Source organism: Lynx rufus, unplaced genomic scaffold (assembly GCF_022079265.1).
Source record: "Lynx rufus isolate CCGP_SWC_20201006 ecotype Redwood Valley unplaced genomic scaffold, mLynRuf1.p SCAF_10, whole genome shotgun sequence".
NCBI lineage: Eukaryota > Metazoa > Chordata > Mammalia > Carnivora > Felidae > Lynx > Lynx rufus.
The window spans coordinates 87,036,997-87,063,542 of record NW_025814824.1 but is presented as its reverse complement, the minus strand read 5'-3'; the positions used below and the strand labels follow the sequence as shown (position 1 = coordinate 87,063,542).

The 26,546-nt window shown below is 56.8% G+C and overlaps 1 protein-coding gene and 1 non-coding gene across 3 annotated transcripts; both read right to left on the bottom strand.

Annotated features, from left to right (window-relative positions):
- Positions 1–1,454: 1,454 nt before the first annotated feature.
- On the bottom strand, positions 1,455–11,936 carry CERCAM (cerebral endothelial cell adhesion molecule). 2 transcript variants are annotated; one of them, XM_047100194.1, is made up of 13 exons: positions 11,740–11,936; positions 10,222–10,332; positions 9,930–10,047; positions 8,771–8,905; positions 8,463–8,667; positions 6,637–6,756; positions 6,224–6,300; positions 6,021–6,127; positions 5,063–5,195; positions 3,326–3,453; positions 2,969–3,172; positions 2,320–2,575; positions 1,455–2,209 (listed from the first exon to the last, which is right to left on the bottom strand). In XM_047100194.1, the coding sequence occupies exons 1-12, from the start codon at positions 11,934–11,936 to the stop codon at positions 2,320–2,322; spliced, it is 1,791 nt and encodes a 596-aa protein (XP_046956150.1). In that variant the 3' UTR covers positions 1,455–2,209. The 2 variants fall into 2 exon arrangements, with proteins under 2 accessions (XP_046956150.1, XP_046956142.1); XM_047100186.1 differs by having other exon boundaries at positions 1,455–1,995.
- An 8,213-nt stretch (positions 11,937–20,149) lies between these two features.
- Positions 20,150–20,366, bottom strand: LOC124505447 (small nucleolar RNA U3). Its single transcript, XR_006960659.1, has one exon. It is a non-coding gene; the product is annotated as a small nucleolar RNA U3 (small nucleolar RNA).
- Between the last annotated feature and the right edge of the window lie 6,180 nt (positions 20,367–26,546).

Here is a 26,546-nt window from a genome sequence, read left to right as displayed (position 1 = left end):
CAGGCTGCAGGCTGCAGGCTCCAGGCTCTGAGTTGTCAGCACAGAGCTGCTGCGGGGCTCAAACCCACAAACTGCGAGATCGTGACCTGAGCTGAAGGACGCTCAAATCGACTGAACCACCCAGGCGCCCCATTCTCAGACCATACTTGATGTCTCCTTCCTCATTTTGCTCTACCACTCTCTAATATTTACTTATCTATTTTTCTCTATCTCCCTCCTAGAATGTCAGCTGCACCAGGTCAGGGATTTTTTGGCTACTTTTATTCACTGCTGTACCCCTAATGCCTAAACCTGGCCCATAAGAGGGGATCTATAAATGATTATTTTAATGAGCGAAGGCGACACCTCAAGCCTGGAGGGGAAAAGTGACTTGTCAAGGTCATAGTCATCTGAAATCAATGGCTTTCACTCTTGGAACAAAGCACCAATCCTATAGCTTTCACCCAAAGTCCTTCTCACAGACATTCTAGGTCCTGGGACCAAAGCCAGGCCAGCCGGCTAGATATCCCAGCCAGGGTAGAACCTAAGATAGCCCAGCCTCAGGGGGCGCCTGTCCAACTCTGCCAGGGCCCTGGTGCTTCCACAACCAAGTCAAGGAGCTGCCAGGGGAGAGGGGCTCCCCTGACAAAGGAAACCTAGGCATGCCAGTGCCAGTCTTGTGCTGGCGGAGGCCAAGGCAGCCACGGCCAAGGCAAGGAGCCACCGCGCTATGCCCTCCAGCTGCCTGAGTCCAGGCACTGGAGACGGCTGCTGGGCCCAGAAGCCTGACCCTGTGAAGGGCAGGTGGAGAGGGAGGAAGGCCAGCAGTTCTAAGCAGAAGAGCAGAAGACGCGGAGCTGCTGTGCATAGCCCGGCAGCACAGGGAGGCGATTCCAAGTGTCCCAGGCTCCCTTCCCCATTGCTGGCTCCGTCCCAGCAGAGGGCGCCCCTGGCCCACAAGGTCCACATTCTGCTTTCTTTCGCCCTCTGGCGGCCACGCTGGTTAGGGCCAGAGGGGAGTCTTGGATCGTTCCCACCTCTCCCAGGGGAAGGGTGGCAACTGCACAGGTGAAGATTCAAAGGGAAGGAGGCTCAGCAGCCCCGGGGCTGGGCGCACCGCCCCCCCCCCGCCCCCCGCCCAGCAGGGTGAGGCCAGTGATGCCCACGACAGCCCCAAAGGGTGAGCATTCACCGTGGGCCGGGCCGGGCCATTCCATACCCACCCAGCCACGACACTTCCCTTCCATGTCCATTTCACCACCAGACTAAGACCCAGGGAGGGATGGCATCCACACCAGATCACCAGGCAAGGAGATGGTCATGCCCAGTCAGCCTGACTCCTCCTCCAGGCTGCCCTCCTCTCTCTGCTTCTCCAACTGCTCAGCCATGACACCTCCACATGGGCACCCTTGGTGGGAACCCTTCCCTCCCAGACCTCGTGACACACAAAGAGGCTCATCCAGGAGTTAGACATATAAAGTGCACATACCAGCTGGCTTTTATTGAGGGCCTACCATGTGCTGGGCACCAAGTCTGCAAGGGCCCTCCTCTCACCCCCCCTGTACTTCCCACTGGCCAGGGGAGAGGGTGGGCCCAGGCAGGTGAGACCCAGGCGTCGAGTGGGGAGGGGACTGAGGTGGAGGTAGAAGATGGCAGAGGGGCCCCAGCAGTTGGGTCTGCGGGGAAGGCAGGGCTCCTGATGTCGGCCCAGCTTGGAACTGAAGGCTGGGGAGCCCCCCACCTTCCCCCCCACCCCGGATCCTGAGTCAGGAGGGTGAGAGGGCCTGGGAGCCCTGCCCTTTTGCTACGTGAACTTCGGGGAAGGGGACCCATCTCTGAGTGGTTTCTCCCCACGTAAGGTGGGGCCAGAGGGCAGAGTGGCCATGCCTAAGGTGACAGTCGGGTCTCTATGGGGTCTGTGGCTTCTGGTGGCGGCTCCTGCCAGCGATCTCCAGGTCCGCTCCCTGGCCAGCTGCGGCCTGCTCCTGAGAGCTCTTCTGGAGTCACTGCCTGGACCTGGTGGGACAGAAGGGGCGAGAAGAGAGAAAGAGAAAGAACGGGAGTGGGATATGCAGAGGCAGAGACAGGAGAAGACACAGAGAAGGTCCGAGAGACAGAGACAGGCAGGGAGAGGAAGCTTGAGGTGGACACAGAAATGCAGGGAGCCACACGCAGAGACAGAGCCGGAGGGAGGGAGGGAGGGAGAGAGGGAGGGAGGGGAGAAGGCAGGCTGAGAAGGGGAACACAGAGACCCAGACGCAGTCAGCCTGCGGGGGAGAGAAAACCGAGGCACACGGCGGAGTTGGGGGGGGGAGGGGCTCTTCCCAGCCCCGCCCTCACCTAGAGCTCGTCCCGAGGGTGGTGGGGGTGGAGACTGTGCCCGCTGCTGCCAGCCAGGTCCAGGGGGGGGCCACGCAGCGTCTTGTGAGAGCCACTCCAGCTGATGATGCGGCCGCTGTCATCGTCCCAGGGTGAGGATGTCTCCGTGTCGCTGAGCCACTCGGCGTCCCCCGCGTAGTGGGTGGGAGCAGCGAGCAGGGGCCGCGCAGAGAAGGCACGCAGGTCCCGTGGCCAGAAGTGCGCCTTGTACTGCTCACTGTGAGGCGGGGGGAAGGCTCAGGAGGGCTGAGGTGGGGCCCCTGCCTGGAGCCCGGGCACCTCACCTGCCCGAAGCCCCTCACTGCCCTCCCCCTCAAGACCTCACGACAAACTCCAGAAGCGGAGTTTCTGTCGTCTCCATTTTCCAGACGGGGAAACTGAGGCTCAGAACAGAGAAGTGGCTTGACTAAAAACCACACGGCAGCACAAAGTTTACACCTTGGTTGGTCTGACTCCAAAGCTAGGCTGGGCTACTCCTTGGTGACCTCGCATTAGTGACTCAGCCTCGCCAGCCTCGGTCTCCCCAGCCGCCCAGCGAGGGGACTTCATGCCTGTGGAGGTAGGCTCCCCGGGGTCAGGTGACCCTGCCCTGCCCCCACCGGAGACTCACTTGGGGTGCTGGTCAAACATGATGGGTAGGAACTCGTCCACAGGCAGCATTCGGCGCAGGGGCTGGGAGGCCAGCAGCTTGCGAGCACCCGCCAGGCTCAAGACATACGCCAGCGTCCAGTAGGAGTACCCGGCCACCACCAGGTGTGGCAGCCCCCCCACGGCTGCCTCTTCCTCAGGGTTCACCTGCTTCCGGCCCAGGTAGCTATGGGCGACACCAAGGGGCCCGGGAGTCACTGTAGGTCCTAGGGTGTCAGAGGAGCCCTTCCCCAGTTGCATCCCACAGGCCAGGCTCGGTGGGGAGGCCGTCCCTCTCCCCTGCCCCTCTCCCCTGCCCCTGGAGGCGCAGGCTGCCTACATCAGGTCCCACAGGAGCTTCTCTGCCTCCACCTCCTCCATAAGCCGCTCCAGTCGCCCCCTGAAGTTGCTCTCAAAGCGCACATCGTCCTCAAGCACTAGGACCTGGGCCAGGCCCCTGGCAGCGACCTGTGGTGTGGGGGAAGGGGACACAACACAGGGGGATGGCTCTTTAGATTCAGGCTGTCCCCTTCCACCTGCCTGACAATGACTGACTCTCCCTGGCCTGAGTTATATGCCAAAGGTTCAGCCCTGGCCATGTCAGTCACTCAGCTGCTCCAAAGCCTGCTGGGGCTCCCACCGCCTGGGGACTGAAATTCCAACATCTCGTTCTGGCATTCAAGGCCCCCCAGGCCCCCTCCCCTGAGGCAGAATCTTCAAGTAGAATCGTGACAGCCATCATAACCTTTGCTGTATTCACAGAGCGCTGCCATACCCCAGGGGCCACAGAACTACTGCTTATCCCAGGGACCCTCGAGAGGCAGGACACACGACGTCCCTGTACTGTAGTAAGGAGACGGAGACACAGGGAGGTACGACCACTTGTCCAAGGACACAGCCCGTAGCAGAACTGGGATCTGAACCTTCATCTACTGGACTCCAGGCCCAGTTCCTCACCAGGCCTTCTGGACTTTTCTAAAGAAAGACCCTAGCCCCCACGATCCCTAAGAAAAAGTACTTTTTGTAACTTCTGGAAATGTGAAAAGAACATGAAATCAGCACAGTCAACGGTGAAATAGAAATCACGTTCAGAGACGGTCTCAATCTGCTCAGAGACAGAGGGAGACAAACAGAAATATGAGCTCACATGCACATATTTTCGCTGCAGTAGAAAATGAAAACAAGAAGTGGGCCTGGGTGCTGCCTCCTGGAGGGGGCACCATCCCCTTGCAGGGCCAGTCTCCTCGTCCCTCCTCAGTGGCCAGGCAGTGACCTCTCACTGGTGCCCATACTGGCAGCCCTAAGCTGAGTCCTCCTGGCCAAGTCCCAGGCCTTTCTTCTTCCCACTTCTGAACATACAGTTCCTTCCTGCCTCAGGGCCTTTGCTCCACTGTTTTCCTCTGCCCAGAAGGCTCTTCTCACTGCCCTTCAATGCCACCCTGACCCCACATCAGTCCAGGAATCTAGGCTGGTCCACACTCTAGGACAAGCCTGTACCTCTACCCTCCCTGGCAAGCTTGGTTCTTCCTCGGTTTCTGTGCCCTCCTCTGGTCCCTGAGCCCCAAGAGAACCAGAAAGGCCTTTTTTTTTTTTTTTTTTTTTTGGTTTGTCTCCATATTCTCAGAGCAGAATATCTCCTAGCACACAGGAGGTGCTCAACAGAGATGACAGAATGAATAAGATACAGGGATGAACACAGTTTAAAGCTGCAGGCCACGTCTTGGGGCGCCTGGGTGACTCAATCGGTTAAGCGTCAGACTTCAGCTCAGGTCATGATCTTACGGTTCGTGAGCTCAAGCCCCGCGTCGGGCTCTGTGCTGACAGCTCGGAGCCTGGAGCCTATTTTGGATTCTGTGTGTGTCTCTCTCTCTCTCTGCCCCTTGCCCACTCACACTCTGTCTCTCTCTCTCAAAAATAAATAAACATTAAAAAAAATTAAAAACAAAAAAGCTGCCGGCCAGGTGTTTAAAAATATATGAATTCACCCATGGATTCCCTTGGGTGCTGAGCACAGAGCAGTGAGTAGGGTGGCCCCGCTCTGCCTGTGGGGGGTGTGGGCCAAAAGGGGGTTCCTCACCTCCTCCCAGATGGAGTAGTGGCTGAGGAAGCAGCCCACCTCGCCCTTGGTCAGTGTGCGGCCTGAGTAGGGGTCCTGGTAGCCAGGGAGCAGGTCCACGCCGAGGCTCCTCATGATACTGCTGTTGAGTGTCCTGAGGGAGACGGGACTAATGGGGTACGGGGTGCCCGCCAGGGACCCATCCAGGGGCGCTTCGCCTGTGCCTGTTGGGGGCACCCTGGAGTTTAGTTTGAAGGAGATGTCAGCCTTGTTACTGCTTCACGTGGCCTGAAGCTGTCAGAAGATGTTCCCCAGAATGAATGTGGGGAACACGGTATCTACTCCTTGGGCAGACGCCCAGGGAAAAGATGGACATCCTGCCATCTGAAGGGCGGGGGGTGGGGGTGGGGGTGGGGGGCTAAGTGGCAAACAGCAGTGGGCAAGTGCAGCCGTGTGACCTCTGGTTTCCCAGGGCCACGTGACTGGCCCGCTCCCACCCCCACCCATCAGGGACCTAAGTCCAAGATGGAAAAGAATAAGCCTGATAATAATAAAGACGCCTAACTTTTGGAATACTTACTATGTGTCAGGCCCTGTGCAAAATCCTCACTGAGCCCTTACAAGTCCTAAAAGGCAGACACAATTGTCTGCCATTCACACAGCAGGGCCGAGAGGTGGCGGTAACTTGCCAGAGGTCACCCAGCTGGTAAGTGACAGAGCTGGAGCGCGAGCCTCGGGGCTCCAGATTCTGGGCCTTAACCACCGTACTCTCCTCCCTCCAGTAGGCTGGAGGAGGCCATCCTGTCCTATCAGGATCTGCCCTGGGATTCTCTGTGACACAATGACTCAGGCCCTGTTTGAGTACCTCCTGGAACAGCTAACACTCAATTCATTTGTCTGCTCTCCCCATTCCTAGGGGGCTCCAAGGGACCACACTGCTCCCTCAGCTGCCCAGGGCCCCACCCCCAGGGACACTCACCGGCCATCCACGGCATCCACCACACGTCCAGATATCTCCATCTCCCAGAGCGAGCTTAGCATGCGTTCCCGGCGGTCGGGCCGGCGGGCCAGGCTAATGACAAAGACCTGGAGGAGGAAGGGGAGGTGGGTGCAGAGTCGGGGGTGGGTGCAGAGGGAGGGGAGGGCCTCTTCACCCCGCTCCTGTGGGCTGAGGGGACTTACCTCATCAAACCCCATTTTGCTGGGTTTCTTTGGGGGCCGGGACACGTGAGCTGAGGCCCACATGGGGGGCCCGTCCACTGCAGAAGAAAAGTACCCCCTAATCATGAATCCCTACTGGCTCTTGTCAGCAGTGACCCTGGAGTCCTAGCCCCCCCACTTCATTTTTGCCCCCTCGGCAGAACACCCAGCAGGAAGAGCCCTCAGAGATCATAGAATTCACCTGCCTTCATTGTAGAGATGGGGACAATGAGGCCCAGCGGGGAAAAGGACTTGCCCAGAGACGAGGAATGAATTAGAGGTAAGGCTGAGACCCCAAGCCCACTGCCCAGTGAGGTCCAGGGCCTGGGAGAAGGGGCACAGGGGGTGGCAGGGAACAGTGGCAGCCGGCTAGCAGCCCATCTCCCAGCCCTCACCTAGCGCCTCCAAGATCAGGTGGATGAAGTTGACCTTCTCGTCCTCCAGCCCCTGGTGGGACTTCACAGGCACGTTCATGTACCCATAACGGTGCTCGTTGCACACGTGGACCGCGACTCCTGTGGAGAGAGGCTGGGTGGGTGCTGCAGGCGGGGCAGGGCTCTCAGAACCCCAAGTACGTGTCTTCCTGGGGACTCGGTGTCCCAACCGTGGGGCTGGAGGGAGAAAGGGCTTTACTCAAACAGTATCCGAGGGACCCTTCTGCTGAGATGGTTTATTCATTCAACAGATGTGTCTAGAGTACCAGCTGGGTGCTGGGGGATGGCGGTGAGCATCCTAGGGAGAGAGGAACAGACAAACTCCCACCTGACCACAGCCGTCGGGCCAGGCCAGCCCCACCCGCTAAAGCTCCCCCACCTATGCCCGTCCCTGCTGCCCCGCCTGGATCCAGCACCATCACCTTGTGCCCAGACCCCTCTAAGCAACCCCACGCCTCCTGCCCCGCCCGCGCTGCCCTCCACCTTTTCTATTTCTTCAGTATTGGTCACCTCTATTGTAATTACTTATTTCCCTTTTATCTCGTATGGACTGTGAACTCTTCAGCGACAGGCGCACAGTATTTACTTAAAAGTCAACCCCATGCCCAGCAGGGAGCACAGAGCCTGGTCCAGAGCAGGGACTCAGTAGCTGGGCGCCGGGAGCCTGAATGATACAGACAAAACCCCGGTCCAAAATTCCTTCCAGCAGCTGCCCCTTGAAACAGCGGTAGCCTTGGAAAAGCAAGGGAACACTTCCACTTCTCACGGATTCTCTGTGACTCTGTTTTTCCTTCGCTCACTTTTTTGCACTTGGTAAGATTTCCTGTCTTGCCTGTCTGCAACGGACTCCACCAATACCCCTTGCGTGAAAAAGCCAATTACCACACTTTCCCCTCTGGCCACTGTTGGCAGCCCGCTTGCTCACGTACGGCACTTCTGGATTAGATGGTCGCTTCTCATTCTCCCCGAATTAGTCTCTTCTTAAGATTCTCTTTTCAACACTGGTGTCTCTGTCTCACTCCCATCTCTGACTCTTTCTCAGGACTGGATTTAGCCCAATTCAGCCCAAACACTCTCCAGTAATTTCCATTTTAAAAATAATGCCAACATCAGAGTGTTCCTGGCTGCCCAATGTTCTCAGGCTAAAGACCAGATGCTTGCTGGTCAGGTCCACATAGGCTGGCCCCTGCCTCAGCCTGTACCATGTCTCCCTCACTTATTGGGGTCCTGTCACCTGCCTTCTTACGTTCCCTGCTACCACAGGGCCTTTGCACTTGCCGGTCCCATTGCCTGAAATGCTCTTTCTTGCTCTTATTGATGCTTTCCCATATTTTAGATCTCAGCCTCAAAGTTCATACCCTCCAGGAAGCCTTCCCTGACCAGATCTATTCTGGTCTAAGCTCCCTGAGCACCTAGAATCAAGAAACATTCCTTCCTGTCATGGCTGTGATTGCACATTGATTTGTGAGCTCCTTGGACTGACTGGACTGGAGGTTCCAGGAGGGCAGAGGCTGCCTGAGTTTACTCACCACTGTCTCCCCAGTGCCTGGCACATGGTAGGTGCTCCATAAACATTTGCCTAATGAACCAATACATGAAAGTACCAGGAATCCAGAAGAAGGACATCTAGCCTACTGGCACAGCGGGCTCAAGAAAGGCTACGACCTGGACCAAGAAGAGTTTAACAGGATGAATTGGAGACTGGAGAAGGGTGTGCAAAGCAGAGGGAACAGCATGTGCAAAGGCCCAGAGGCCTCCAGGAATGCTCACAGAGAGCTGGTCCTCACCAGCAGCCTGGCAGGAGTAGGCGAAGACGATGATATCGTCGAAAGGCCAGGTGTAGTTGGGGTGAGGGGGGTAGAAGGCGAGTTGGGCTGCTCCCTCAGCCCGCAAGGATACCAGGAAGGTGGAATGGACCATGGGGACACGGAAGCAGCCCCGGCGTTGGCGGTTCTTGGTGGGGAAGTAGTCGGCTGTGCGGCGGTAATAGCCCTGGGGAAAAGGGTTGCTCTGAGCCATGACAGCGGCCCGTCCTCCCCAGAGCACTGCTCCCCCGCCATGGCCCACAGACCTGAGGCCTCCATCCCAGCCTTACCTGGGGGGTGATCCCACACCAGAAATTGGAGTAGTAGGTCTGGGAGTCCAGCATGGGGGCCACCACGGGCAGCCGCTGCTCTATCAGAAGCCTCAGTGTCTGGTTGTTGGTCAGAATGTTGTCTGTATCTGCAAACTTTTGGGAGGTGGCTGTCACAGGTCCCAGCCTTGTCTGGGCTACACCCCCAAGGATTCACTGAGTGGGATCCCTCTGGATTGCCAGAGACCCCACATATCTCCTGGGATCCGAAGGGTTTCCGTTAGAAAGTTCGAACCTATAAACAAGGTAAGTTTGTTTCTGGACCAAGGATCTAGTCTGGAGCACTGGTTCATGGATTGGGTCCAGGGGTTAAACCTGAGTTGCTGATCTAAGAACTTTACTTAAACATTTTTTAGCGTTTATTTATATTTTTGAGAGAGAGGGGGGTGCCTGGGTGGCTCAGTCGGTTGCACATCTGGCTCTTGGTTTCAGCTCAGGTCATGATCTCATGATTTTATGGGTTCAAGCCCCGCATCGGGCTCTGCGCTGGCAGCATGGAGCCTGCTTGGGATTCTCTCTCTCCCTCTCTATCTGCCCTTCCCCCACTCACACTGTCTCTATCTCTCTCAAAAAGAAATAAACTTAGAAAAAAAATATATTTTTGAGAGAGAAAGAGCATGAGCAGGGGAGGGACAGAGAGAGACGGAAACAGAATCTGAAGCAGGCTTCAGGCTCTCGGCTGTCGAGAGGGGCTCATCAGCTCAGAACCTGATGCAGGGTTCGAACCCCCAAACTGTGAGATCATGACCTGAGCCAAAGTGAGACGCTTAACTCACTGAGCCACCCAGGTGCCCCGTGAGAACTTTATTTTAGATCTGACTTAGGGAGTAGAGTCAAAGACCTACTCTGAGTTCCAGTCCAGGGAACCAGGCTTAGTTTACACTCTGGGCTCTAGGAACCTAGGCTCAGTATATACCCTGCAATCTGTCTCAGGGATCCAGGCTTAGTAGCTAATGTGAACTCAAACATGGGGATCCAAGCTCAATATCTGGTCTGGGTTCTGACCCGGGTTGCTAGCTGGAGGGTCCAGCCTACAGGTTTGTCAAGTCACAGCAAGATGTCTATCAGGGACTGATACCGCCGCCTGAGGGAAACTCCCATCGTAGCCAGGCTTTCTTACCAGGATGTAGTCAGCCCCCCAGTCCCTGGCAAAGGTCAGGGCTTCCTGTTTCAACTCCATCAGAAACTGGTGCCTTTCTTTGGTCCAGTGCTTGGGACCCTCTTCATCTGGGTAGGACCTGAGAGGGTAAAGAGACGAGATGTTCCCCTGGGGCAGGTACATGTGGTCCTCGTCTCTGCAGAGCAGCGGACAGAGCCCTGGCCTGAAGGCTGTGGCTTGGGGCTGTCCCTTTTCCTCTCTGGGTTATAGCTATTGCCCATCTCCCCAAGAACCTTGCCCCTGAGATCACCACCTGGGCGCCCCCTCAGGCCTCCAGACCACAGCTGCATAGCCGTCACCCACAGCGGCTAGCCATTCCTGCAGCATCTGTGTGGTGTTGTCCGTGTTGTGGTCCGTGGCACACCTGGGGACACAGGAGGAAGAAGGGTGAGGGGGCGGAACCACGGAGGAGCCAAACCCCGAGGCAGCCGTGACCCCTGGAGCACCAGCACCTGTGAGGCTAGACCCTTGGGTGCTGCAGCGGAAGGAGGTGTGCTACAGAGTAAGGCAAGCAGCCGGGTCCCAGTCACAGGTCTGTGACCCACTGCGGGACCTCAGGCAAGTCCCATCGGTCCCTGGGCTTCACTTTCTGCCTCTGTAACTGTAAGCTGTCCTGCGTGGCTCATGGGCTGAGATGACAGGATACGAATGCATTTGAAAGAAAAAGTACCTCAACTCTGAGGAACACACCTGCCACGTGCCCCCGATACCCTCTGTCCTCGCCAGGAGACGGGTCAGTCCCTTCCCCCTCTCAGGACTGGACAGAAGAGCTGCTGCCTCCCCTGCCCGAAAGTTGTAATAAGGACCAAGCCATACTCTGAACATCCCCTGAGAAGGGCTGATGGGACGGAGCTCCCTTACCACAGAGCATAACCTCTCCTCTGTGGAAGGGACTCCCAGGACAGAGGGGGACGCAGAGGGCTCGGCCAAGACCCCAGGTTTTAGGCGATCCTGCCCCTTTAAGCCAGTTCCCCAGAAGTGAGGACTAACTACGTGTCACGTCTTGGCGGGGTGGGAACTAACTAACTCCCAAACTGTGGTCATTGTGGGCCGCCTCCCCAGGCCACGCTCCACCCCAAGCCCGACTTTGGTGTGTTGTGGGGGGTAGTTTGTCATTTCTCTCGGTTTATCCCCAACCTCAGCTTGGGACTCCTCCCTGTTCTGGCTTCCACAGACTGTGGCCTCTGATTCCAGCGCCCTGTGGGGACGGCTGGGGGAGAGATTCTAGGGAAGGGGCTCTGCCCTCGGATGGCAGGACCCACACCCTCCACAGAGAGGCTGGGACCTGCCCAGAGAAGGAGCAGTTCTGACCCCTCTGCAGAGCAGCATGGAACCAGAGTGATAGCACCCTCACCTGCTCCCCAGGATCCCCCAGTCCTGCTGGTCTCTGCCACGTGGGGACCCAGGGAAGGCCAGCTGCTCCTGTCTGCTCCACTCCAGGTCAAGCCAATCACAGGGCCCATGGGGCTTAAGTTTGGGCTCTGAAGCTAGGGCAAGAGGACCCCACTTAAACCCAGAGGAGGTCCCCATTGGAGGAGTAGGGGCCGGGGTGAGTGTTTCGGGGTCAACCTAAGTCCTCAGAGGTCAGTCCGCAGAGCCAAGGGGATAAGGGGTTCTTTCCAGGGGCTCGCGACTGCGGAGGGCCTGTCTGCCAGGGGAGGGGCCTGTCTGGGTGGTGTCTGGACGAGCAGACGAGCCCATCTGGGGTGGAGGCTGTCCGTGGGACCCGGGGGTACAAGCCCAGAGGGTGCCAATGCCCAGTCTCTCTCACCAGAGGGCCAGCCTGGCCCGGGGGTAGTCCAGCCGCTCCAGCGCGCCCAGGTAGTGGGGCAGTGAGTGCTCGGCATTGCGGGCCAGGATGGTAAGGACCACGGCGGGCAGCGGTGGCTCCACGACTCCCGCAGCCTGGAGCCTCGCCCCCAGCAGGAGCAGCAGCTGGAGCAGCGGGGCGGCGGGGGCGGCGCGCATGGCGGGCGCTCGGGCGGCGGCGGCGGCGGCAGCGGCCCCCGGGGCTCTGGCCCGGCCGAGGGGAGTGGGCGGTGCGGCCGGGCCGGGGCGGGGCCCGGGGCCGGGGCGGGGCCGAGGCGGCCGGAGAGGGTGGGGGGAGCGTACCCCCGAAGAGTGGGCTCCCCCTCCCACCCGCCACGCGCCGATTCTCAAGTGCCCTCTCCTCCGCCGGGGGCAGCGGAGGACCAGGACCCGGAGACCCGCCCCACTCGCGACCCAGGGGCAGCGCCCTCCCGGCTGGGCGCCGGCGGGGGGAAGGGAGGCAGAGGGGAGCGTCCCGGGGGACGGCCTCCGAGCCGCCCAGGTGCCTGAGAACGCCCCACTCCGAAGCCCGGAGCGTTCAGCCCCCGGAATCCGGCTCCACTGAGCGTCCGGCGCCCCTGAGTCCGGAATCCCTGGCCACCCATCCGACCCTCGGACCCCAGTCGCAGCCCCGCGGGGCGGGACCGACCGGCAGCGGCCCTAGCCGGGCTCCCCGCTTCCCGCCCCGCCCCCGCCCCCCGGGCGCCCTCTGGCGGGCCCATGCGGAACTTCTCAGACCTGCGCGGCGACTCCCGGCTTGGGGGGCGGGGCGGGGGTCCCCCGGCCCTGGGCGCGCCATCCAGCTGCGTCCCGAGCGCTGCGTCTTCCACGCGTCGTCGTCCTCGCCTCCGCCGCCAGCGCCGGCGGCGCTGCGGCCCTTTAAGAGAGCAAAGCCACTCTCAGGCTAAGTGTAGAGCTAGGGGGAACCCCAGAGCCCGCACCTTGACCCAGCCACGTACGAAGCAGGAGGTATAGCCTCCCCTGGGGCAGAGTCGGGGTCCTGAGGCCCCAGCTGAGACGGGAAGGGGGCTCCAGCTTCTCTTAGGAGAGGGCAGGAAAGGGAGGGGCCTGAAGGCACCAGCGGCAGGTTCCAGCTCAGTATCACTTTCTCTGGTTCACCTCTAGTCCTCCTCTGGGTGGGTTTGCAAGGAATGAATGCACTCCAAGCTTCTCTTGGCATGGAGCCTGGCCCCGGAAGAATTGCTGGGGCTGAAAGACAGCACTGGAGAAGAAGCCAAGCTCCCCTTCCATTCACCGCCCCTCCCCCCTCCCCCCCCCCCCCCCCCCACCGTAAAGGCTTACTTTCCTATGGCTCCTTTGGGTCTCCCTTCAGTCTCTTTCCAGGGTCAGGGAAGAGGGCTAAGCCTATACACACTAACTCTGCTGAGGGGGGAAGGGTGGGGAACCAGCAAGGAATGGACTTGCCTGAAGATGGGGAAACCTGTGGGGGCATTGAACCCTGGAGTCCCGGTCTCCAGCCCCACTCCAAAGCTTCTAGGTGGCTAGTGGTCCTACAATGAAAGGTCTGAGGTCCTCTGGGAGAGTCCCTTCCCTTGCATGGTAGCCTCTGGCCAGAAGGCACTCCCAGCCCCAGAATGGGGATTCCGTTTCTAAAAGGAAGCAGTGTGCCCCTCCTCTCCCATCCTGGAGTCATCCCAGAGCCTCTGTCCATCCTGCTGGTCACAGGGGTTTCCAAATTCTTCTCCAGCCTCAACTCCTCCTCCTCAATTCTCCTCCTTCTCCTCTGAATGCATTGACCCCTCCCATTGTCCCTTTCCTCTCTCCCCAGTCCATCAAGTGATCCAGCCTGTCACTGACTCCCTTGCCTGTGGGTTCTCCCATCAACCCTGCCCGGGAAAACCCTATAACCATCTTGCTTTTCGGCATGTTGGGGCTACTGCAGACAGGATTTCCACTCTCCACTGGACTCTGACCAGGCCCAACGGTCTGTTTCCCCTGTGCTGCTCCTGCCTCCTCTCCTCAGTGGCATGTCACAGCTTCTGCAATCTCTGCTCCAGGAGGATCTCCCTGATACTTTTTGGAGAAAAGAGAAGCAAGCCCTCACCTGGGAGCTGTCATTTCCAGCCTGCAAACCTCCATCCCCTTCCCCCAAGCCTACCGCAGCTCTCACTGCCTGGTACCACGGGAAGAGGTACCCCCTCCTCAGGATGGAAAGGCCCCTAAGCTCTAAATGCCCTTGCCCTTCCTGGAATCATCAGCCTCCCTCTCTTCTGGGTGCTTCCTTTGACATTCCAAAGGACTTGAATCTCCCCCAGTTTAAAACAGGAAAACACCAAGCTGTTTGCGGGCCCCCAGCCACAGTCTTATCTCTCTCTCTCTCCCTCCAAACCCCTTGAACTAGGATCTGTGCTTTGCTCCAAGGGTCCCTTCCTCATCTCCGTTCCACCAAACTGCTCCTGCCGAGACCAGAGTCCTCCTGGCCACTCCCCACAAAGGATTTTACCTCCTCAACCAAGAAGAGGGTTCTCTTCAGCAGCTGACCACGTGGGCCACTCTGTCTTTCTGGAAAACCGCAAGTGTCTCCACTACCCATTTGGACCCACATTCTGTGTGTGTGTGTGTGTGTGTGTGTGTGTGTGTGTGTTAAATTAAACTCTACACTCAGGGGTAGGGCTCAGCCTTACAACCTTGAGATCAAGAGTCACATGTTCTGCCGACTGAGCCAGCCAAGTGCCCCAAGATTCCATTTGCTCAAAACAGAACGCTACCCTTTCCCCCCAACATCTCCCCCTCTGGTGGCCTCCCCAATTTAGAGAATGGTGCCTCTGCCACCTAGTCCTTCAAGCTGGAGAGCTGGGTGTCACTGATGCCGCATCCCTCTTTCAACCTACTCCATCACCTCATCCTGGCAAAACCACCTCCTCAATATCCCTGGCACTTGGCCACCTCTTTCCTTCTGCTCTGCCGCTCGACCGGTGTACCAGTACCACTCACCTGGCCCACAGCATCTCCCAGAGACCTGCCCCCCACACTTTCTCCCTAGAAGCCATTCTGCCCTCAGCCACTCTAAATGCCCTGGGTTGACACCCTTCAGGGACTGCGCACTGCCCTCAGTATAGGGCTCAAACCCCTCACAGAGCAGCGAGGCCCTGCATGGCCTATGTGACACTTCTCTGACTCCTCTGACCTCCCCTCTCCTCTAATCTGCTCAAGCCGATTTGGACTATGTACAGTTTTCCTGAACACTCCATGCTTTAGGACTGTCCCACATCCTTTTGCTTGTTTGTTTTTTCTCCGCCTGAACTTCTATAGGCCCTCCTGTCTCAGCCTTCAACTAACTTCCTCTGGAAAACCTTCCCCATGTCATGTCTGGGGGACTTACCCTGCCATGGCATCCTCTATAATCCCATTCATTCAGCAAGTATTTATGGAGCACATAGTGCATAAGACAATCTCTGCTTCTAGGGTGCTCGCATTCTGGTGAGGGCACAGACAGGAAACAAACAAACTGATAAACCAATAGTTTCAAAGAATAGTAGTGCTATGAACAAAATAAAACCAGTTCATAAGAACAGAGAGTAGCTGGGGGCGGGGGGCAACATCGAGGTTATTTCAGGGCACAAGGGGAGCCTGCTCAGGGCAGTTCTAGCAGAAGAGTGTTCCACCTGGAGGGGACAAGTTGGGCCAAGATCCTGCGGGGGGAACAAGCAAGGAGGCCAGTGGTTGGAGCCCAGGGAGCAAGGGAGTATGGGAAGAGGTGAGGACCACCCAGGGCCTTAAAGCTGCATCAGGATTTTGGATGTGTTTTAAGTGCAACAGGAGGACACGTGGGAGTGCCTGGGGGGCTCAGTACGTTGAGTATCCAAGTTTGGCTCGGGTCATGATATCAGTTCCTGAGTTCGAGTCCCGCATCGGGCTCTGTGCTGACCCCTCAGAGCCTGAACCCTGCTTCAGATTCTGTGTCTCCCTCTCTCTCTCTGCCCCTCCTCCACTCACACTCTGTCTCTCTCTTAAAAATAAACACTAAAAATTAAAAAAAAAAAAAGGAAGACATTGGAGAGGGTAAGCAGAGAAGTGATGTGATAATGCCTTATCACATCTGCCAGGCAGAGGGTGGGCCAGGGGGGCAAGGAGGGAAGGAGGAGATCACATTCAGAGAGACAGATGACAGTGGGCAGAGAGCAGACGCACTATGGAGGCAGAGCCCCTGCCTTGTGGGATTCCATGCGGGAGGCAGAGTGAGGAATCTGGGTGACTCGGGGCTTGCAGCTGGACCGGCTGGTGGGCTAGTTACTGAACGGGGAAGACCTGAGATGAAGCTGGTGGACTGTGACTCGAGGTCTGTCTGGACCTTCTTTCGAGCTGCCTTTTAGACTCCCAGGTGGGAAGATCACATGCCAGACCCTCCTGGCTGTCAGTTCTGAGGCGGGGACCCGTCCATCTCGTTTACCATTTTATCCCCAACCCTAGAGCAGGGCCAGCCGGACCTAAGGTGGGCTCTCAGTAGAAATATGGTGGGTCACGGACTGAGATGGGCTGATCATGCACCTGTACTTCCACTAATTCTTTTTGCCCCCAGATATAATAACAGGACATACTCTACAGAGGTAATAGCGGGCCAGATCCACAGAAATGCTAAAGCAGTGGTTGTTGGAGCATGGTCCCCAGACCAGCCAGCATCAGCCGCACCTGGACATTGTTACAAATGCAAATTCCTAGGTCCCTCCCCACACCCACAGAGTCAGAAACTGTGGGAGCGGACGTTAAAGCCACAAGGCTGCCAGGCGGTTTTGATGCAGGCTAAACTTTGAAGCTGCTGTCCTATGGGGACTATGTCCTCATTCTCGGGGTCATGTAGACTCTATGCCTGGGAAAAAACAAAACAAAACAAAAGATGGTTTGGGCCCTTCTTGCTGAATAGGTCCAGACCACCCTGGGCCAACATTTAACTGGGCTCTGGGCTACCCGGACCCCACCCGGACTCCCAGAATCCTCACACCCATCCCTCAGCCATTGTGGTTCTGGGCAGAGCCAGGTGGTGGCGCCAGCGCCTTAGGCTTCAGTCTGGCTTTGGGAGCTAGAGACCCCGGAAGAATTGTCCCCCTCCCCTGCACCTTCTTCCCCGCTGGGAGCCTCTGCTCCAAGGCCTGTCCGCTGGCAAAGGCTTTGCAGGATGGCCTTCATCAGGGAGAGGGGCGCTGAGGCTGGCACACCCAAGGTAGGGGCCGACCCCCTCTTCCTGCAGGTTAGGAAGGTGGGCTAGAGAAGCCCCCTTGGTCAGAAAGAAACTAGGGCTGTCTGGCCTGTGGACTTGGGGGTCAGAAGCCCAGGCAGGTGGCTCTGGTCCAGTGGACTCTGGTTACACCCGTGTTAACCCTCCGCCTACCCTGCCCAACCTCATGTGAGGTCTCAGGTGCTTCTTCCCTGCCAATGGGTGGGGGCAGCCTGGGGGAACCCCAGGGCCCAGACAGAGCCTCAAGGTTGGGGGTCCTCACAGCCTGGCAGCCAAGCAAGCTAGGAACAGGGGCCCACGGCAGGGAGGTTACTTGGATGGAGCTCTTACCAGCTGCCAGCTTCACGTCTCCTGGGTTGGGGGCTCTCTGGGCCCCTGTCCTGCTTTGTGGCCAAAGGAGCCCAGCATCCTGGCCAGAGGAGGGGCCCATGCCCTGCTTCTGGTCCTGGGTGCAGCTCGGTAGACAGGAGTCCAGGAGACCCGCCTGTGCTCCTTCCTAGCTCAGTTCCGAGCCCGGTTCCAAGAGGACCCAGGGCTGAGTGCGGGCTCGACCCCCATCGGCTCCCCTGCCCCTCATCTTTCCTCTTTGAGGGGAGACTGAGACCCCTTGCCCAGCTGGAGTCACTCTGCCCATTCTGCTTAGACCTAGCATACCTTGGCCTCTGCTCCAAGAATCCGCCCACACCCTCTCATCTCCAGGGGTCCCACCCAACGCCCACACCCACTCCAGAGGACCACCCTCTCCCTCTTGGCCATGCCCTCATCTCCCAGGACCCCAGATGTGGAGCTGTCCTCCTCTGAGGCTCTGCCTCTGTCCTCAGGAAGCTGGGGCTAGGCCAGCTGTTTTCCCCGGGTAGCCAGCTGTTTTGCCCATCAGGAAGCAGCTCTGCGAAAATTGTTGCTGTGGCTGGGGCTGCAGCGTGGCAGCCCCACTGGGCCAGGGCCTGGGAGCTGTTAACTCCTCTGGGCCCAGCCAGCTCCTTCCTACATGCACCACCCCAGCCCCCACCCCGTGGGAGTAGCCTGTTGCAAGACTTCCAGAGACCCCCCAAGAAGACCAAGCCTTGCTATGCCCACCCCCTCAACAGCTGCTAACCTGACATCCCCTCCTCTCATCGGAGCCTTGTCCTCAGGTGGCCCCAGGTGAGAGGAAGTTTCAAAGGGACAAATTTGTTCAGAATAATAACAATAGTAATAAGAATAATAATAGCTATCATTAACTGCTGTGTGCCAGGCATTGTGCTAAGTGCTTTCAACGTATTATCTAGTTTAATTTTCACCACATCCCTGTGACGTCGGGAATGTTTTCATTTTACAGATGAGGAAACTGAGGCAATGGCCAGTGTAAGTTGCTTGCCCGAGCCCAAGCAGAATTGGCGTTTGAAACTGGTCTGCCTGCCGCTATCCGGCCAGTCCTGGCGGTTCTGGAATCGCTGTTGCTGTTGCTATTTAAGTTTCTCCCTGAGCTCCTTGCCCGCCGCACTCCCCCCGACCCCACCAGGAAAGGTATCTGGGTATCGGTAGCACCATCTGTGAAATGGGATCACTGACGGGCGGAGTTACCACCGGCTCCCGGAGCCATGCCAGGCTCTGTGCTCAATACCTTCCAAGTATTTATTAGCAGATCATTCCTCTGGGTGGCTGCGGGTCAGCCTGGGCTAGAATCCCGGCTTTGCTGTTCTTGGCATCCTGGCTTTGGGCAAGTGACTTTACATCTCAGTGTCACGGTCCAAAACTGGAAAATGGACGTGAGAACAATAGTCTGTGTCTTTGATTTTGTTGTGAAAGGATGGTGATAATGCAGGTGAGGTGGTTAGCCCAGCACCCAACCCAGAGAGGGGTGGGAAGTATCACCCCTCACTGTTGTGACTGCTAACCATAATCTGGAAGGATCTGAGTGGCCCACCTAGCACTGTGCACCCCCACACCCAGTATGGAGCTGGCACATAAGGCTCTGGACCCTGGTCTGTGGAACCTCCCTCCATGGGGACAGCAGGCTGCAAGGGAGATACAACTTGCCCAAGATCACAATTACTGGGGTAAAGCTGTGGGGATCCCAAGGCCTCCTGCACTTAACTCCTGCACCCCTGTGGCCTTCCTTCCTGTGGCCCGAACCTGGTCTGGTGGGAGGGGGAGAAGGGACAAGGGAACAGGGACAATCCCAGGGCTGAGACAGCCCAGAAGGTGACTGGGCCATGGCTGGGTGGGATCTCAGGGTCTGGGAACGACCCCTCAGGATGCAGTGACCCGTGCTCTCCCCCTTTGTCCTCTCCCCCCCTGCCCACCATGGGTCAGCTCCCTGGTCCCAGCCTAGACATCTGGAACTGGGGCAGACAAAGGACCGCGAAGAGGGACAATAACCTTCTGTCCATTTTCAGATGCCGGGCCGGGCCTGGCCAGGGCTGGGGGCCGGAGCCCCGGCGAGGCGGTGCCAGGCCCCCCGCGGGCAGCGGACAATGTTGGCAGTGATGGAGAGGAGGCATTTCAAAGCGTTTTGTTCCCGCTGACCCCCTCCCCTCCACATCTCGCCCCAGCTCGGGGTGAGGCCCCAGCCCCACCCCCAGCCACCCAGGCCCCTGCTCCTGGCGGCTTGGGGACCGGCCACATTCTTGACCTCAGGGGAAAAGTTTAGACTCTTGCGCCCTGGGCAACAATAACAGTGTCACAGAACTGATTTAGGGGGAGCACTTACCATCACAAAGCAGCAGACAAAGAGCCAGGGCTGAGAACGCGACGGCTTCTGCGCCTACTCCTCCAGGCACTGCGACTTCTCTCCTGGGCTCTGCCTGGACCAGACTGGGTGCCAGGGTGCTGGACCCAGGGGGCTCCCCGGAGGAGGGCCTGAGCTGGGGAGGGAGCGAAGGAGAAGGGATGGGGATTCCACTGTGGATGGTGGGGGGGGGGGGCCTGGGAGCTCCTTCCTGCTCTGCCACCAATTTGCCAGGTGACCCTGAGCAAGTCCTTCCCCATTCCGGGCCTCAGTTTCCCCATCTGTAGTGAGGAGGCTAAACTATAAGGCCCAAAGAGGCTCTTATCTTACGAACAGACGGATTTCCATGATGATGGTGGTGATAGTGAGAAGTATTCACCACTTTATTCTGGGCATTTCACAGCAGGTGCCAGGCATGGTGATCACTAACCCCTTTCTGGATTTTTTTTTTTTTTTTTAATGACAGAGACCACTCAGTGACATCCTCTCTCTCCTGCTCTCCCAAAGGAAGAGAAGGACAATTATCGATGGCAAGTGGCAGGTGCAGAAGCAACACCAAAAGCTGGTTTCACATCCAGGAGAGAAGGCTGCCTCCTGCTTCTCTTGTGTTTTCTGGGGTTCCAGAAACTGGAGAAACTGAAACTGTCAATGACAGAGGATAGAAATGACCCCTGGAAACAGTCTTTTCATCACCTTTGATCGCTTAATACTCAGCAACCTCATAAAACAGGTGCATCATTAACTCCTGTTTACAGCTGATAGCTGATGCTCAGAGAGGCTGAGCCACTTGTCCAGGGCCACACAGCTTTGAGTCTGTGGAGCTGCGACACCAGGCAGGACTGGCTCACTTCTGATTACACCGCAGTGGGAAGGAGAGGGGCAATGAGGCAGCTGGACCCTGGGGAGTTCTGGGTGGGAGGGCCTCTCCTCCCAGGCCAGAAGGCTATGAATAAATAAATGTCTGATTACCCCCAGGGGGGATTCCACCCTTGGAGCAGGTGCTTTTAAAAACGAGATTGATTCTTGTCTGTGAATAGAGGTTGGCCTGGGCAGACACCCAGATGCAGGGGATTGGACGAAATGACCTCTGGTGGAGACCTCCTAAGAATAAGAAGCAGGATAGAACATTTAAGGGCCCCTGGCTCCACTCTGATTTTTCCTGGTAGCGTGTCCATGGACGAGTTACTTCAACATTCTGTGCCTCGGTTTTCCAACCTGTAAAAGTGAACTCACCTTGTAGGAGTGTGGTGACCATTCAGTGAGGTACATAGAAGTCCTTAGAACAGTGCCTGACTCAGTGAGGGCTGCCTGTTTCTATTCAGTAAGATCCTTGCAGCCAAGTCCCTTAGCCAGGGCACCTCAAGGTGGGCACTGCTAGGACACTGTGGCAGTCGATCAGCTGTTGACCTTGTTTTCCAGGAAGTGGTTGGATTTTGATTACAGCATGAGGGACTATGGTTAGACACTGCGAGCAAAGGGGACCTGTTCTCGGGATCTCTAAGGCAAAGACCAACCATGGCATTCCAGGGGCAATCAGAGGAGATTGTGACAGGGGTGGCCCAGTCCTGGGCATGGTGCCCGGCCTGGGAGAGGACAGGAAAGGGAAGGAAGCCCTGGGAGGTGCTGTTCAGAGTCTGCTCCTCTCCACCCCTGAAATCCAGAGGGACCAAACCGTACTCGGAAGGTGAAGGAGAGGTGGCCAACCGTGGTGCCCAGGGTACCACCAGTACTGCCCTCGGGGTGCTAAGGGAGCCTGGTAGGTTTGAGTCCCAGCTCTGCCAACTTGGCTGTGTCACCCAGGATGAGTTGCTGCCCCTCTCTGAGCTCAATCCAGAGTCTTTTAGAATCGAAGTGATCAAAGGAGACCATCACAGGAGCCTCTGTGATTCCACAAGTCTAATCAAAAGATTGGCTTGGAGCCCAGGAGTCCTGCTCCCCAGACTCTAGCCCCTCCTGTCTCTCCATCCTCAGACTTCACCTCCAGCCTCTTCAACCATCCTTCCCTTCAGCTCCCCTCACCCAAGTGCCAGAGACGCACGCACCACAGAGGGTGGTGAGATGCACCACAGAGGGCGAGGAAAATGTCACAGATTCTTGGGGGGTGGGGGATGGTCCTAGCCTCCCCCTCCCTCACTTTCTGGTCATGGGGCCAGAGGAGAACTCACCTGGGCAGAGCATCTTGGGGTCCCCTCGGCCCGGGAGGCAGATGGCACTGCTGGGGCCGTCTCTGGCACAAAGTGACTTCCCACCCAGTTCCTGCTGCTGAGAAGGGCTGGTCAAGCAGGACTTCAGGTGCCAGACTGCCCTTCCCAGGCACAGATTTTCCTGGCATCTGCCGGGCAGTAAGGGCACTGGCTGGGGGTTGGGCAGTGGCGCAGGAAAAGATTCTGATGAAGGTGTCTCTTGGGGGGCTTGTCCACAGACCCTAAACCCACTTCCTTTCTGGATACTGTGGGCCAGGGGTCCAGGAAGCCATGGGCTCTCAGGAGCAGGAGAGGGCTGATCGGGAGAGGCTGAGATGAACCTGGGCCCCTGCCCCATCCTACCTCACCCCAAAGAGGCCAGCAGGGCCCAGGCTGAGGTGTTTGCTTTTCCTGTCTCTACACTGACTCCATTCAGAGCAGACTTTCTCCACCCCCGGCCTGCGGCCAGCAAGCCAGGGCACCAGGGAGAGAGATCACCACCCCCACCCTCCTTCCTTTGCACCCCCCAAATGCCATCTTCACTTCAGGGAAACGGCAGCTTCGAGGGCTTCCTAGTTTTTGAAGGAGGGCACTGCAGAAGTAGGGGGGTTGGGGAAGAGGGGGCCCACCCCAAAGGAGAAGAGGAACAGAGCACTCTGGAAGGGACCGGTCGAAGAACGAGAACGGGCTCCTAATGGAGGAGGCCTCAGGCAGAGGTGGGGCGGGAGGGGCACAGTATGGGGAGCTACAGGCAGACTGGCCCAGGAGGCAGGAAGCGCCTTTACAGGCTGAGCCAGAGCCTCAGGCCTGGCTCCGTGCCACCAAGGCCTACAAGGCCTGAGGCCGACCCTGAGGCTGGGAGCTCCAGACTCCCACCTGAAACCCCTGGGACAGGGGCCCAGGCCAGGCTGTGACCTGGTCTGGGGCCAGGGGAAGGAGGAGGGTGAAAAGTTTCCCCAAGTCAGAAGGCCACGGGGGAGGCGTCTCAGGGGGTCCTGCTCTTTGCTCTCTCTGACTGTCACGTTGGTACATAAAGAGGGTAGAAAGGTCAGCTGTGGCCTTTCAGGTCTGTGGGAAAAACTCTGCCCACTTCCCTAATGCATATTTATTGGTGTGAGCCGCTGGGGTGGGAGGAAGCCCCCACCCCTGCCCGCCTCCCGGCCAGGCCAGGTTAGCACTAAGAACAGGCTCCATGTCACCGAAATCCTACTCTTTGTCTCCAGATTGGCTCCAGAGTCCTCTCCCTTCCCTCCTCCCCTTGGCTCCCCCCACCCCCCTTTGGGGTTGCCAAGCAACTGTGGAAGGGTAGCTGAGATATTTTCTTTATTACAAGCAAAAGCAAGACAGCATCATGGCCCCAGGAGGGGAGCAGGGTGGGGGCTGGGGAGAGGGCGTCCTGTGCTCCAGGGGGACCTCACTACCTCGGTGCGCTCTGGGCTCGGACAGTGGGGAGACTCAGAGCCCCAGAGAAAGTGGAGGATGGAAGGGGGTGGTGGCAGTGATGGGGATGGGTGGGAGCACAGATCCAGTCTACAGAAATGCTAAAAGAAGCAGTGTCAAGGGGCCCAGGAGAGCCCTCACCTGTCACCCACCAGCTCTACATCCAGGCCAAGTCACTTCCCTTCTCTGGGCCTAAGTTTCCTCCTCGATGAAATGGGGATAATGACACGTATTACTATCTCATTTAATGCTCACATCAACACCAAGAGACATTTATTTTTCCCACTTTTACTGGTTAGGAAACTGCCACTCAGAGACAGGAAGTGACTTGCCAAGCACTTTTAGGTGAATGGCAGGTGAGACCCTTCAGCCCCAACTCTTTTTTAACGAATTTATTATTATTATTTTTTAAAGTACACATTTTTTAAAAGTTTATGTATTTATTTTGAGAGAGGGAGTGCAAGTGGGAGAGGGACAGAGAGAGAGAGAGAGAGAGAGAGAGAGAGAGAGAGAGAATCCCAGGCAAGCTCCACACTGTCAGCCCAGATCCTGACGCGGGCCTCTAACTCATGAACTCGGAGATCATGACCTTAGCTGAAATCAAGAGCCATACGCTTAACCGACTGAGTCACCCAAGAGCCCCTTTATTTTATTTTTTTAAGCCCCAACATGGGGCTTGAACTCATGACCCCAAGACGAAGAGTTGCATGTTCTGCCCACTGAGCCAGCCAGGCGCTCCCTGCAACTCTTTTTGCTCAAAACAAAGATTTTTTTTTTTATTCGAGTGTAGTTACACACTGTGACATTAGTTTCAGGTGTACAACATAGTGATTCAATGTCTCTACAGTTACTCTTTGCCCCACAAGTGCAGCTACCATCTGTCACCATATAACAGCACTATCACAGTATCATCAACTATATTCCCTATGTTGTGCCTTTTATTCCCGTGACTTCCTCATTCATAACTGGAAGCCCGTACCTCCCACGTCCCTTCACCCATTTTGCCCTCCCCCCACCCCTCTCTCCTCTGCAGCTTTACTGAGATGTAACTCACATACCATGCAATTGCCCATTTAAAATGTACGCTGTCGGGGCGCCTGGGTGGCTCAGTCAGTTGGGCGTCGGACTTCAGCTCAGGTCATGATCTCATGGTTCGTGGGTTCGGATCCCTAGTTGGGCTCTGTGCTGACAGCTCAGAGACTGGAGCCTGCTTCAGATTCTGTCTCCCTCTCTCTTTGCCCCTCCCTTGCTCCCTGTCTGTCTCTCTCTTTCAAAAATAAACGTTAAAATTTTTTTTAATGGAATCAGGCAATAGGTCTCGGTCCAAACTCTTAACTTCCAGTGGCTTCATCCCCACGGCGTACTAGGGTAACGGAGTATCAGGTATCACGGTGGCATGGTTAACAACGTGGGCTTTGCAGTTAGACAGATTTGGGTCGAAGACCTGGCTCTGTCACTCAGTAACTCTGTACCTGGGGGGAGTAGCTTTCCATCTCTGGGCCTCAGTTTCCTGGTTTGTAAAATGGGGCCAAGTGATGGCAGTTTTCACAAAGCTGTAGCGATCATGAAAAGTGCTTAGCCCAGCACCAGTGCTTAATATATGGTGGCTGTTGGGGCACCTGGGTGGCTCAATCATTTTGGTTAAGCATCCGACTCTAGATTTCGGTGCAGGTCATGATCTCACCATTCAAGGCCCAGGTCGGGCTCCACACTGACAGCGCTGAGCCTGCTTGGGATTCTCTCTCTCTCTCTCTCTCTCTCTCTCTCTCTCTCTCTCAAGATAAATAAACTTTAAAAAATACATATCTATCTATATGTATGTATACATATATATCCCTGCCTGGATAGGGCTCACATTTTAGTGGACAAATAAGACAACAGGTGAAGGAAGAGGATATGTGTGATGGAGACAAGAGCACAGCGTGATGGGATAAAGCACCCCAGGTGGGTGGAGGTGGCTTTCATTTGGAAAGCTTCCCTGCCCTGTCATCTCCTGGAGAGGAAGTCTTTTTTTTTTTTAATTTTTAAAAAAAATTTATTCATTTTTGAAAGAGATAGAGCACAAACAGGGGTGGGGCAGAGAGAGAGGGGGACACAGAATCTGAAGCAGGCTCCCGGCTCTGAGCTCTAAGCACAGAGCCCGATGGGGGGCTCGAACTCACAAACTGCGAGATCATGACCTGAACCGAAGTCGGATGCTCAACCGACTGAGCCACACAGGTGCACCCCCCTTTTTTTTTTTTAAAGTAAGCTCCACGCCCAACGTGGGACTTGAACTCACGACCCTGAGATCAAGAGTCTCATGGTCTACCAACTGAGCCAGCCAGGAACATCGTCTTTTATAAACTGAAACATGCTACGCAAGGCGCGGGGGTTCTTAGGATCCCCTCTGGGTGCGGACGGTGGCCTGGCTTTGTTATTTTCTGAGAATGGGTAAATGTCAGGTTGTCAGCTCATTTATGCAGTCAGGCCACTTGGCCAGCACCATGCCGGAACACTGGCTGCTCTTCCAGAACTCTCTGTATAGGCAGGGCCTGGCCTGGGGAGGCACGCTGAGCAGTGGCAGGGCTCCTTCCTCCATCCTGGGGCCACCCGGAAACCAGGGTGGATCGCAGTATTTGGGGACAGGACTCCAAGGTTGGAAACATCGTGCACAGAGGTGCGGCCCGACTGCCCCGTCGCCAGAGCTGCTCCTTTAGGCACGTGTCTGCCACGCTCCTGGGCCTGCTTCTGAAGCGTGGAGTCCAGGCTGCAGCATGAATCCTTTTCTAGCCCTACTTCGGCGAGCCCACCCACAGCAACGTCTCCTGCTCTGCATCTAGAACCTCAGCTGGTTGGCTACATTCATACTCTCAGGCAATCTACTCATTTCATCTCTCAGCCAAGTGTCCCAACAGCTGTTTTCTTATCCATCTGTCTGTCTATCCGCCTATTCATTTAATTATTATTCCAATAAAGCATTCATTCCGTCGTTCATTCAACAGACATTTACTGAGCATGTCCTTTGTGCTGGGCACAGTGTTTGGTAAAATGATAGTCCTGGGGGATGGGGCATGCCTAACTGGCAGTGTGGACAACTCTGTCACCTCTTTCCTGAGTGCTCATCTTAGTAAGGGAGAAGGCAGAGCAGAGGTTAGGAACAGTTGAATGCATGCATAAGCCCAAACATGTATCTGTGTGTGTGTGTGTGTGTGTGTGTGTGTGTGTGTGTGTGTGTTGGAAGGGAACGATAAAATGTTTTG